The sequence below is a fragment of the Crotalus tigris genome, unplaced genomic scaffold (genome assembly GCF_016545835.1).
Source record: "Crotalus tigris isolate CLP2741 ecotype Arizona unplaced genomic scaffold, ASM1654583v1 scf7180000021814.131923, whole genome shotgun sequence".
Lineage (NCBI taxonomy): Eukaryota > Metazoa > Chordata > Lepidosauria > Squamata > Viperidae > Crotalus > Crotalus tigris.
In genome coordinates, this window is record NW_024098687.1 from 30,127 (window position 1) to 43,839 (window position 13,713).

Here is a 13,713-nt window from a genome sequence, read left to right on the forward strand (position 1 = left end):
TCCTTATTCTCCTTGTTCTCCTGCTTTGTAAAGTAGGGGTGTTCATTGATTTGTCAATCCCAAAGCTGATGGCTTTGCTATCTCTTTGGGGCAACAAGATTTAAGGGATGGATTTGTCTTGCTCCCCTCCATCTTTCTTGCTTATCTCCCCTCCATCTTATCTTGCTTATCTTCCTGCAGAGGTGGGGGAGAAAGGGGGCCAGCTGTCCGTGGGGCAGAAGCAACGGCTGGCCATCGCCCGGGCCCTGATCCGTGACCCCAAAGTGTTGGTGCTGGATGAAGCCACGAGCGCCCTGGACCCCGAGAGCGAAGCTGCAGTATGTGCTGGGGACTTGTGAGGGGATTTGGGGGTGGACCCTGGCTGAGCTGGTTCAGGGGCTCTGGACTTAATCTGGATTTCTGTGAGGTAACGGAGCAGGAAAAACTGGGTTTATTCAACTGGAAACGGCATAATTTCTTCCAAGTTGATGTTGGGGATAAATAGACTTTAAAACAGTGGTTCTCAACCTTTTTAATGCCACGACACCCAACCGGTTGTAAGTCGAGGACTACTCAACTGGTGCAGCACTGTTTGCAGAATGGGACTTTTAGCGGGCTCAGCAGGGCAGAGACAGTCTGGACAATTCCTACTGGCTTTCGAAAGCCAATAGAATTAGACTCTATTCAAGAGAGTCTATTCTATTGGCTTTCAAAAGCCAATAGAATAAAAGGGAGTAGTACAGCTAAGGAAAAGGGGAAAAAAAATGTCGGACTGCGTTGTTTGGCGACCCCCGTGAAATGGTCGTTCGACCCCAAATGGGGTCCCGACCCACAGGTTGAGAACCACTGCTTTAAAATCTGGTGCCATCCCCTGATATGATAAATTTAGAGTTCTTATGTTGATTTATCTTTTATCTGCTTGTCTTCTGGGGGTTATTATGATCTGCCTCTCGGTTCCTTAGAGCAGGAGTCCCCAACTCCTGGTCCGTGGAATGGTATCGGGCTGCAGCATGCCAGCAAGTGGTCCGCACAAACAAGTGAAGCCCCATCCGCGGGATGTAGGCAGCACGCAAAAACATACCTCTCCAGTCCACGGAAAAATCTCTCCATGGAACTGGTCCCTGGTGCCCAAAACGTTGGGGGACACTGTCTTAGAGGACTACTGGCTTATGAACAGTGAAAATTACGTTTAATAATAGTAGCCCCTCCGTGGCCAGATAATATGGATCTAAGAGAACATCGTGCCTATTTCCACAAAAAGTGTGTATTTTTCTTTTATTTTTTATATGTTATTTTCATATGCTATTTTATAAAATATATTTTATATTATTATATATTATACATATAAATAAATAAATAAATGTATTTATTTATAATAATGCATATTATACAATAATATAAAATATATTTTATAAAATAGTATATAAAAACAAGATTGATTTATTGATTGATTGATTGATAATAAATAAATTTATTTATATATTTGTATTTTATTATTATAAATCCCTCAAGACCCGAAGCGGCAAAAGAGGAAGTAAAGAAGAAGGCAGTTACAAATATATTTACAGGTTGTCCTCAACGGTCGTAAGTTAAGGACTACCTGTGTTGCTTTCACCAGCCTGACTTGCCATTCTGGTCATCAACTGACTGAGCAACTGACAAGCCTACCATACATAAAATTAAAACAGCAAATGTATTTATTTATTTATTTGTTTTTATATTCCTTCCTTCTTTCCTTCCTTCCTTCCTTCCTTCCTCCCTCCCTCCTTTCCTCCCTCCCTCCCTTCCTTCCTCCTTTCTTTTTTTTCCTTCCTTCCTTCCTTCCTTCCTCCCTCCCTCCCTCCTTCTCTCCCTTCCTTCCTTCCTTCCTTCCTTCCTTCCTTCCTTCCTTCCTTCCTTCCTTCCTTCCTTCCTTCCTTCCTTCCTTCCTTCCTTCCTTCCTTCTCCTGTAACTTTGTAAGTAACTCATGGCAGCGAACAGAGATAATACACTTTCCTCTTCTTATTTTCCCCACAACAACAACCCTGTGAGGTGGGCTGGGCGGAGAGAAAGTGACTGGCCCAAAGTCAAGTCACCGGCTTTTATGGACTAAGTATCACAGTCTTCTCCATTTTAGCCTGTTGCCTTGACTGCTGGATCAAACTAATTGTAGCCTAAAATGTAGCCTACAAAACAGTGTTATAGGAAGAAATCAAAGATTTGGATACAGCAGGGCTAGGCAACCTTGGCTCTTTTATGACTTGTGGACTTCAACTCCCAGAATTCCTGAGATAGCCATTTGGATACAGCAGGGCTAGGCAACCTTGGCTCTTTTATGACTTGAGGACTTCAACTCCCAGAATTCCTGAGCCAGCCATTTGGATAGTATTCCTATGTCAATGATGCCCACATGATTGTGGTGCTGGGAAGGGAGATGAAAATGGCGGGCAGCTCAACTTCTCCTTTGTGCTGGTTACAGATTATAGATTGCAGATGATGGACATGAACTGCCTTCCCTTCTCATTTCTGCCTCCTTCCTTTTCAAGAAATTTTGTGAGGTTTCAGGACCAGCCATTAATCCTTTTTTTTCAGGGCTGTCATAACTTCAATTGCTAAACCAGTGGTTCTCAACCTTTTTAATGCCGCGACCCCCAATCGGTTGTAAATCGAGGACTACTCAACCGGTCGTAAGTTGAGGACTATTCAACTGGTGCAGCACCGTTTGCAGAATGGGACTTTCGGCAGGATCAGCAGGGCAGAGACAGCCTGGACAATTCCTATTGGCTTTTGAAAGCCAATAGAATTAGACTCTATTCAAGAGAGTCTATTCTATTGGCTTTCAAAAGCCAATAGAATAAAAGGGAGTAATAGGACAGCTAAGGAAAAGGGGGAAAAAAATGTCGGACTGCGTTGTTTGGCGACCCCCGTGAAATGGTCGTTCGACCCCAAATGGGGTCCCGACCCACAGGTTGAGAACCACTGTGCTAAACGAATGGTTGTAATCGAAGACAACCAGTGCCGGTCGACCTCAACTTACGACCACAACTGAGCCCCAAATTTCTGTCATTAAGTGAGACAGTTGTTCAAGTGAGTTTTGCCCAATTGTACGACCTTTCTTGTCACAGTTGCTAAGTGAATCACTGCGGCTGATACGCTACTAACCCAGTTGTTAAGTGAATCTGGGCTTTCCCCATCGATTTTGCCTGTCAGAAGGTTGCAAAAAGTGATCACATGACCCTGGGACACAGCAACGGTCATAAGTAGGAGACAGTTGCCAAGCATCTGAATCCTGGCGATGCTGCAAAGGTCGTAACTCTGAAAAATGGGCACAAGTCGCTTTTTTTCTAGTGCCGTTGTAACTTTAAACGGTCACTAAATGAACTGTGGTAAGTTGAGGGCTGCCTGTACTTGGTCTGTTTTAGGACCATGAATGTAGGGGCTGCTTTTATTGTTTGCCAGACTGCAAAACACTTGAGGCCAAATCTGTCTGTGGAACTGTGGGTTCTACGGCAGAGCTGGAGAAGCACTTTTGGTGGAAATCAGAAGGAGCTTCTCTCTGGTGCTTCTAAGGCAGCCGTTCGCAACCTTTTTATACGGCGACCCCCAGTCATACGGATGCGCCCCCATGCGCAGTGTGCATGCGCGGTGCCGCCCCCATGCGTGGTGCACATGCGTGGCGCCGCCCCCTGAGGGGGAAAAATGGCAGATCGCGTTGTTTGGCGACCCCCGTAAAATGGTCGTTCGACCCCAAATGAGGTCACGACCCATAGGTTGAGAACCGCTGTTCTAAGGAATCCACCCAGGATCTCTTCTGTATCATTGCTTATGAACTGTGGATCATTGTTGATGAGCTGTGGTGGTGCAGTGGTTAAAAATCAGTATTGCAGGCTAATTCTGCCAACTGCCAGTAGTTCGATTCTCACCGGCTCAAGATTGACTCAGCCTTCTATCCTTCCACGGTCGGTAAAATGAGGGCCCAGATTGTTGGGGGCAATAGGCTGACTCTGTAAACTGCTTAGAGAGGGCTGTAAAGCACTGTGAAGCGGTATATAAGTCTAAGTGCTATTGCTGTTGCTATTCTCTTTGTTAGACCAGACATATCTGGTTCCCTCAATCGTTCATCATAAAGTTTAGCCTCCAGTCCCCTGATCATCTTTCTCTGCACTCTTTCTAAGAGCTTCAATGTCTTCTTTGTATCATGTTGACCAGAACTGGATGCAGTATTCCAAATGTGGTCTCACCAATGCAGTATAAAGCACTGCTATCACCTCAGTGATCTTGATACTATCCCTCTGGGACTGCATTAGCTTTTTTGGAAGGTGCATCACACTGCCCACATATACCTAAGTGGTTGTCTCCGAGGTCACCTAAATCCCTCACAATTGCTACCATTGAGCCAGGTACCACCTATTTCAGGGGTAGGCAACCTCAGCTCTTTTATGACTCATGGACTTCAACTCCCAGCATAGCTGACTCAGGAATTTTGGGAGTTGAAGTCCATGAGTCATAAAAGAGCCGAGGTTGTCTACCCCTGACCTGTTCTATACTTGTACACTGAGGACTTTCTGACTCCAGCTCCTTCCTCAAACACTCACACACAGACACGCACACACAAAATGCACCCAAAGAGTTTGAACAAAACTGTTTTAGCTAAGAAACATGGGAAATAATTCTTAACACTTGAGCCGTGGTGGTGCAGTGGTTAGAATGCAGTATTGCAAGCAAATTCTGCCGACTGCCAGCAGTTCGATCCTCACCAGCTCAAGATTGACTCAGCCTTCCATCCTTTTACGGTCAGTAAAATGAGGACCCAGATTGCTGGGGGCAAATATGCTGACTCTATAAACTGCTTAGAGAGGGCCGTAAAGCACTGTGAAGCGGTATATACGTCTAAATGCTATTGCTTCTCCAGATCCAGCATTCTGTGCAGACTCGTGGAGCCCTGACGGTGCTGGTGATTGCTCACCGGATGCAAACGGTGGAGAACGCAGACAAGATTGTGGTACTGGAAGAAGGAGAGGTTGTGGAGGAGGGGACTCACACGGAGCTGATGGGCTGGAGAGGCCCCTACTACAGACTTGTGGAAAGGACCCAGGCAGAGTGACCTCTGGAGTTGCAATGGAGATGTGCAGCCACAGGATCCACTGATTTTGTAGATGGCAAATGCATGATGGGTGGCGGAGATAGACAACAGCACTCTCCTATGGGAAGAGAATGACCCAGAAGGACAAAGTAGACTGTTCGTCAGCTCTTGGCTAGTCAAGGGTGGCTGAATTGCAGCCATTTGCTAGGACAGTGATGGCAAACCTTTTAGAGACCAAGTACCCAAAACCTGCCCCCCACCCCTGGCCCCGCTCTGTCTGCTGGACCATCCACCACCTCCACGGCCTGCCACAGATCACCCAGGCAGCCCAGTAGCGCCATGGTGGCCACACCCTAGGCCTGTGCCCTGCAGCATCATCTGCGTGCGATGGGGCACAAGGGCGGAGTCTTATCCCCACTGCCCGGCTACCATGTCCTTGGCTACGCTGCTTTGCGTGGGCTGTGCCCAAGGGCGACTCTCCTCCGGTGGGGCTGCTGGTGAGGAGAGGGCCATGGGAGGAGGCAGGGATGGGACGACGGTGTGTGTGCCCACAGAGAGAGCTTCAAGTGCCGCCTCTGGCACGCATGCCATAGGTTCGCCACCACTGTGCTAGGAGATGTTGCTTTTCTTATCTGGGCACAATTCTTGTATTGTGTTAAGTAGCAACCTGGACCCTGGAAACTCCACTGTGGAAAATGCAGAATCCTGTTTTCAAGCAACTGTCTTGTTTAGTAAACACACCAATGTGCCAATTTTTCCTTTGTTTAAATTTGGCACGGGATAACTTTTTATAGAACTTACTCTTTTATTACACCTTTTTAATATTGGTTGCAGCATCTTGGCTTCCTCTTTTGTTTTGTTAAATAAAGTATCACTGTGTAGGAAGCCCCGACTCCCCAGATTAAAATATTCTTTATTCTTAATATTAAAAGAGGCAGGATATTATATTTTCCCAGAGGAGAAATGGAGAAAAATCTTAAGAAAGATAGAAAACAGCCCCAGTCTTTCTTAATAGGCCTCAAGTAGAAGCCTCAAGTCTTTAGAGATGGATATTTTGTACCTATTAAGAAAGACTGGGCTAATCTAATCGTAAACAAAACACCTTCAGCCCCCACAGCTGATGGGGTTAAAAAATTACATTCCTCCACCCAAATTCTAAGGGCAGGATATGATTTGTTGAAGGAAAAATCTTCATCAGAGTCCAGTCCAAGCTGTGAATAAACAAAATGGAGACTCCTTTAGAAAGAAGGTTGCAGTTTATTGAAAAGGAGAGCCAGACAGAAAGATGGCTCTGAGAAAATTGACCACATGTAGTAGGGAGTGGTGGGTTTTTATACCTTCTTGAGCTTTTGTTTGGAGTTGTTCCTATGGCATGAACTTTGACCTGAGTCTGAGTGTGCCCTTCTGGTATTCTAATAGTGATGGATTAATCCTATTATGTCCCAAAGGTCATATCCTGCTCCCCTGGGGCTGTGGCTGATGACTATGTCCTATGTTAGATTTTTTTGATGTGAGGGATTGTTGATTCTAGGGATCTTTGTCTTTCTAATCTCATCAGTTCCAATCTTCCTGGCTCCAATCTTTCTGACAAGATTATCACATCTGCATTTCTGCAGACCTGGTTTCTGTTTGGGGCAGAGAGACTTGGGGGAGGAATTATGCCTTTAAGATCCTATGAGGAAATATATTCTGCCTTTTTAATATTTCCCAAAATATTTCTTTTTCTGGATTCTTTCCATAGGTCTTTAGGACATAATAGGATTAACCCACCACCATTGACACAAGGCTCACTGCATTGCACAACTCCTTGGAGCATCTCAATCAGAGCCTTAATAAAGATCCATCCACTCACTCAGCCATTTTGTCAGCTGTCCCAGAACTGCATGCTGTTACTTGTTCTGCTCATTAATAAACCTTCTTTCCTAAGTAGCCCCCATTTTATTTCCAGGCTTGGGGTGATCCCTTTTAGTGCTAGCAAATCTGTATTTGGATAGAAGTCATACAGATAGGTCTTGTTTAATTTAGTTACAGAATCCCACAAAATGGTTGCTTCATTCAAATTTGTATAACTGAAAGTGATATTTCTATGGGAAACAGCATAATGGCTTTTAGTCCAATGGAAGTAGGCAATGAAAAAATGTATGTTTTTAAATTTTATTAATAAAATGTAACAAAAGATTGAAAGAATATATTTGTCTATCTCCTGTTCTTTGCTGTACTTCTTCAAAATCAGCCTCTTCTTGTTTTGAGCTTCCCTGGAATGGAACCTTCCATTTCTGCATTTTGCACATATAACAATTTGTATCTATAGCCCCAATGGCAACTGTTCAGAATTAACAGAATAACAGAGTTTGAAGAAACCTTGGAGATCTTCTAGTCCAGTGGTTCTCAACCTTTTTTAATGCCGTGATCCCCAACCGGTCGTACGTCGAGGACTAAACCAGTCATAAGTCGAGGACTACCCAACCGGTTGTAAGTTGAGGACTTTCCCTGCCCAGGAGCGCCGCGCATGCATGGTGCCACCCCTTGTGCCGGCCGAGGCGTAGCTGGCAAGCAGCAGAGACGGAGCAGGCCGACCACCAGCTGGGCCACCAGCTGGCCCAGCCCAAGGGAGGTAAGGCACCCGCCGGAAAAGGGGAAAAAATGGCGGACAGCCCTGCTTGGCGACCCCTGTGAAATGGTCGATCGACCCCAAATGGGGTCCTGACCCATAGGTTGAGAATCACTGTTCTAGTCCAACCTCCTGCTCAAGCAGAAGACCGTACAGTATTTCAGACAAATAGTTGTCCAGTCTCTTTTTTAAAAGCCTCCAGTAACAGAGCACCCACAACTTCTGGAAGTAAGTCGTTCCGCTGGTTTATTCTGTCAGGAAGTCTCTCCTTAGTTCTAGGTTGCTTCTCTCCTTGATTAGTTTCCATCCATTGCTTCTTGTCCTGCCTTCAGGTGTTTTGGAAAATAGTTTGATTCCCCCCCTCTTCTTTGTGGCAGCCCTCAAATATTGGAACACTGCTATCATGTCACCCCAATTCTTGGAGCCATTCTTCATATGTTTTAGCCTCCAGCCCTCTAATTATCTTTATTGCCCTTCTCTGTACTCTTTCTAGAGCAATGGTTCTCAATCTGTGGGTCAGGACCCCATTTGGGGTCGAACGACCATTTCACGGGGGTCGCCAAACAACGCAGTCCGCCATTTTTTCCCCCTTTTCCTTAGCTGTGCTACTCCCTTTTATTCTATTGGCTTTTGAAAGCCAATAGAATAGACTCTCTTGAATAGTGTCTAATTCTATTGGCTTTCAAAAGCCAATAGGAATTGTCCAGGCTGTCTCTGCCCTGCTGAGCCCGCCAAAAGTCCCATTCTGCAAACGGTGCTGCACCAGTTGAGTAGTCCTCGACTTACGACCGGTTGGGGGTTGCGGCATTAAAAAGGTTGAGAACCACTGTTCTAGAGTCTTGTCTTTTTTATATTGTGGTAACCAAAACTGGATGCAATATTCTAAGTATGGTCTTACCAAGGCCTTATACAGGTAATCCTCGACTTACGACAGTAATGGAGGCTGCCCATTTTGGTCGCAAGGCAGGAGGATGTTAATTGAATCATTAAGTGAAAGATACCTCATCCATGCAGCATGTTCAAAGAGTTAAGGAGGTGATGCAGAGGGAAGGGAAAGAGCTGCCTCACTCAGTCCAGGAGTCCAGATTAGGTTTCAAATGGCTTCTTTTACTTTTAACCCTTCATTGCCTGTTCTCCGTAGAGTCCTGTTTCTCCAGCTCTGGTTTAAAATGTGCTTTTTCATCCAGGCAATATAGAAACTGCAAAGCACAAACTTTGTCTCATTGTGCTGTGTTGAGTTAAAGAGGCGATGCAGAGGGAGGGGGAAGAGTTGCTTTACCAGTCCAGGTCAGGTTTCAAACAGCCACTCTGTGTGACCCAGCAAGAATAGACAAGTACTTCCCTTCCCTTCCCCCATATCCTGATGTTGAAAGTAAAATTTTCATCAGGTCCAGTCCAAGCTGGGAATAAACAAACATGGAGACTGCTTTAGAAAGAAGGTTGTAGTTTATTGAAGAGGAGAGCCAGACAGAAAGATGGCTCTGGAAAAAAGTGACCACATGTAGTAGGGAGTGGGTTTTTATACCTTCTTGAGCTTTTGTTTGGGGTTGTTCCTGTGGCATGAACTTTGACCCGAGTCTGAGCGTGCCTTTCTGGTAGTCTGATGGTGGTGGGTTAATCCTATTATGTCCCAAGGGTCATATCCTGCTTCCCTGGGGCTGATGACTAAGTCCTGTGTTAGATTTTTTTGGGTGCGAGGGATTGTCGATTCTAGAGATCTTTGTTTTTCTAATCCCATCTTCCTGGCTCCAATCTTTCTGACAAGATTATCACATCTGCATTTCTGCCACCTGGTTTCTATTTGGGGCAGAGAGACTTGGGGGGGGGGTGTTTCTGCCTTTAATCTCCTTTGGGGAAATATAATATTCTGCCTTTTAATAGTCCCCAAAATATTTCTTTCTCGGGGGGGGATGGGCTGACTTCCCACACTGAGTTCTGCAGATCTTCAGAAGGTAAGCAAGGGATTGGGAGGGGTGGAACAGGGGGCAAAGCAGTGCCTTTGGGGACCCGTAAATGTAAGGATGTGGTGGGGGAGAGATAGCTAAGCTCTGCAAACTTATGAATTCTACAGAAGCCACCAGATCATTTTTAAATGTGAATGACCGGTTGGCTTCTGTAAAATTCGTAACTTTGAAACTAGATCATACGTAGCTTTTGGGAGGTCTGTTGTAATTTTGAACAGTCACTAAATGATCTGTCGTACCTCGAGGATTACCTGTAAAGCAGTACTAGAATGTCACGTGATCTCGATTCTATCCCTCTGTTAATACAGCCTAGGATTGCACTGACTTGTGGCTGCTGCTCATGGCTGGCTTATATTTAAGTGATTGTCCACTAGGACTCCAAGATCCCTCTCACAGTTACCGCTATTGAGTCAAGTTTCACCTAATCTGTGTACCTATACATTTGTTTTTTTCTTGCCTGTGTAAAACCTTACTTTGCTCTATACTGAATTTCATTTTGTTAGGTAGGGCCCAGTGTTCAAGTCTGTCGAGCTCCATCGGGATCTTGAGTGCACTGACTAGATTTTGGTGCACATTAAATTATCAACTATCAATCGATAATTCATACTAAATATTGCTTTATTCGAACTCACATTAATTACAACCTACTGTGGTGATTCCTCAGGGTGATTATTACAGCGTGTTAATTCCACAAAATGAAATGAAATGAAAAGATCATCTTTTGGGATCATTAACCACACTATTCCTCAGGAGAAAAATGACAGGAACAAATCTAATTAAGGAGTATTTAGAAATGCGTACTCCATAATATAAGCATGAAGTTACTGATGAATGGGGCAAAAGCTACTTGAAAACAGAAATCAGCTGCAAAATACCTACCAAAGAAGGAGGCTTTTTTAACAATTGGCCAGTGCAATTATCCCTGCTAAATTCTTTCAAGTCAAAATAAGGTGACTTGGACATTTCCCTAAAAAATATTCAAAAAGATCAAAATAACACAAAGAACAAGGTTCTGCAGAAAACCCGGAAATGAAATGGATTGGGACCAGCGGTGGGATTCAGCCGGTTCACACTACTTCGGTAGAACCAGTAGCTAATTTTTTTCTTGCCCAGGCGCAGAATGGACTTCCAGAAGTGGCATCCACACAGAGAACTGGCTGTTCACATATTTGAATCCCACCACTGAAAACCAAAATCATGGCATCCGGCCCTCTCAATTCCTGGCAAATAGTTGGGGAAGAAATGGAGGTAGTGACAGATTTTATTTTTCTGGGCTCCAAGATCACCTCAGATGGGGACTGCAGCCAAGAAATTAAAAGACGCTTGCTCCTGGGGAGGAAAGCTATGGCAAATCTAGATAGCATTCTAAAAAGCAGAGACATCACCCTGCCAACAAAAGTGCGTATAGTCCAGGCCATGGTTTTCCCAGTTGCAATGTATGGCTGTGAAAGTTGGACCATAAGAAAGGCTGAGCTTCAAAGAATTGAGGCCTTTGAACTATGGTGCTGGAGAAGACTCCTGTGAGTCCCTTGGACTGCAAGGCGATCCAACTGGTCAGTCCTAGAGGAGATCAACCCCGATTGCTCTTTAGAAGGCCAGATCCTGAAGTTGAAACTCAAATACTTTGGCCACCTAACGAGAAGGAAGGATTCACTGGAGAAGGGCCTAATGCTGGGAAAGATTGAGGGCAATAGAAGAAGGGGACTGGATGGAGTCACTGAAGCAGTAGGTGTGAACTTAAATGGACTCCAGAAGATGGTAGAGGACAGGAAGACCTGGAGGAACGTTGTCCATGGGGTCGCGATGGGTCAGACACGACTTCGCAATTAACAACAACAACAACTGATTGGGACTGACACGGGCTACTCTTCAACACAACACACAGCCAAAGATGTAAAAAGGCTGGTGGCAGATGCATCAAAGATTGTGAGATCTTCAGCAGTTTCAACTGGACGTTTTTTTATGGCAGGGCTTTTCAACCTTTTCACCCACTGTACCACTTTTAGGATATGGCAATATCCGAGTACCACCAGTCGCCTAGCAAGGGGTCAAAAATTTGATGACCCCCCCCCCAAAAGGAAAAAAGTGATGAAGTACAGGTAGTCCTCAACTTACAACAGTTCGCTTAGTGACTGTTCAAAGTTACAATGACACTGAAAAAAGTGCCCCCCCCCAAGCCACAGCCGAGCAAGACAACTGCCTGCCCGCCTGGCTGCGCTCTTCCTCCTGTCCAAAGTTTTTATTGTTGTGAGCATTTCTGTTGAGGATTGGCAGTGGGGGTGGGGGGGGTGTTTGGTTTTTATTCCCCCCATCTACTGGGTGGTTGCAGCAAGTTTTGGTCACTTCACATGACCCTGGGACACTGTGACCGTCATAAATTTGAATCAGTTGCCAAGCATCTGAATGTAAATAAAAAGATCCTGGAGATGCTGCAACATTGCAGCTGATCAGCGCTTCTGGGCTCAGCAGAAGCACTAGGATCAGTGCTGCTTTCCAGCTGACTGGTGCTTCTTCAGGGCTTAGCAGAAGCACCAGGATCAGCGCTGAGCTCCAGCTGGACCCTGGCGCTGATTCTGGCACTTCTGCTGAGCGCTGACAGCCTTGCAGCTCCAGCCATCTCTCGCTCTGGCTTATGCGGTGCTGCCACCGCTTCAGCTCATTCCCCTCCCCCGCTACCACTTTTCTAGGATGGTCGCGTACCACCTGCCAGGTGCCAATGTACCACAGGTAGTATCCGTACCACTGGTTGAAAAGCCTTGTTTTTATTCGGTGGCGATGGGGGCTCCATTTCCCTATCCATTGATCTGCAACCTTAACTTTTGTCAACCTCCCTGCAGGGTAGACCTCTTTTCTATCAAACATCAAGGCAAAGCAGGTCTCTAGAGCAGGGATGTCAAACAGCCAGCCTACGGGCCGGATCCGTCATGCCAAAACCACGCCCACCCCATTGCTGGCAATGGAAAAAAAGTCGGGTGATGTTGCGAGTTTGACAGCTCTGCTTTAGAGAGTCCTTTATTGCTCTCAAGAAATGTTCCAACAAATGGCCCTCCAATGACCGGTAAGGCTCCACCCCCACGCCACCCTGAAGGTAGCCACCTACAGTCCCCCAAACAACAGCCCGTATATTACAAAGAAAAGTCCGCAGAGTAGGAGCATGCTCACAGGGCAAGGTCCAGGGTCCTAAGTCCAGTCCAGGAAAAGGGCAAAGAAGGCTTTCACCCAATTGATTTATTTATTTTTTTTCCTCTAGTTTTTGGCTTATCATTTTCCGGTTTTTGAAGCGCAGTCCTTAAGGTTACCAAGAAAGGAGATGACTAAGGCTCTACTATCCACCACTGGGACATTCTTTATTTTGGAGAAGAGTCAGGCTGAACCCCACTGGCCTTTAGTAAAGTCCTTGTTTTCTTTCAGACGTCCTTGAGATCGGGAGAGAGTTTGTCCATTCGTATCCCACTTTTATCATTTCCATGAAGAACTCAAGGCTGTGGATACACCAGATGCTCTTTCCTTGTCCTCCATTTTCCCCACAACAACCCTGTGGGGATAGGATGACTGGCCCCAAAATCACACAGCGGATTCTTGGGCCTGAGGCGGGACTTGAACTGACTGCCTCCTGGTTTCTAGCCTGGTGCCTTAACCACTACAGGTCATCCTCAGCTTACGTCCAGAATTAAGCCCAACATTTCTGTTGTTAAGTGAAATATTTGTTAAGTGGGTTTTGCCCCATTTTACGATTTTTCTTGCCACGGTTGTTAAGCGAGTCGCTGAAATTGTTAGTCACACGGTTGTTAAATCAATCTGGCTTCTGCATTGACTTTGCTTGTCAAAAGGATACAGAAGGTGATCACGTGACTCCAGGACACTGCAACCGTCATAAATATGAAGCGGTTGCCAAGCATCCAGATTTTGATCACATGACCGCAGGACTGCTGCAGCGGTCACCAGTGTGAAAAATGGTCCTAAATCACTTTTTTCAATCCTGTTGTAACTACGGTCACTAAATGAACTGTTGTAAGTCGAGGACTACCTGTAAGCTAAATTGAATGAACTTGTGGCTGACTGGTCTATCCTTGGTGGACATTTTAGTTTTGTGCAT

General features: G+C 45.5%; 1 protein-coding gene across 1 annotated transcript in view; it reads left to right on the plus strand.

Annotated features, from left to right (window-relative positions):
* Nucleotides 1-6,307, plus strand: part of LOC120296930 (antigen peptide transporter 2-like) — a 29,470-nt gene extending 23,163 nt beyond the window's left edge. The window contains exons 11-12 of the mRNA XM_039318986.1: nt 181-317; nt 4,872-6,307. Of these exons, the coding sequence (XP_039174920.1) occupies nt 181-317; nt 4,872-5,063 (329 nt within the window). The 3' untranslated portion in view covers nt 5,064-6,307. The remainder of the gene's footprint in view (nt 1-180; nt 318-4,871) is intronic.
* The last annotated feature ends 7,406 nt before the right edge of the window (nt 6,308-13,713 follow it).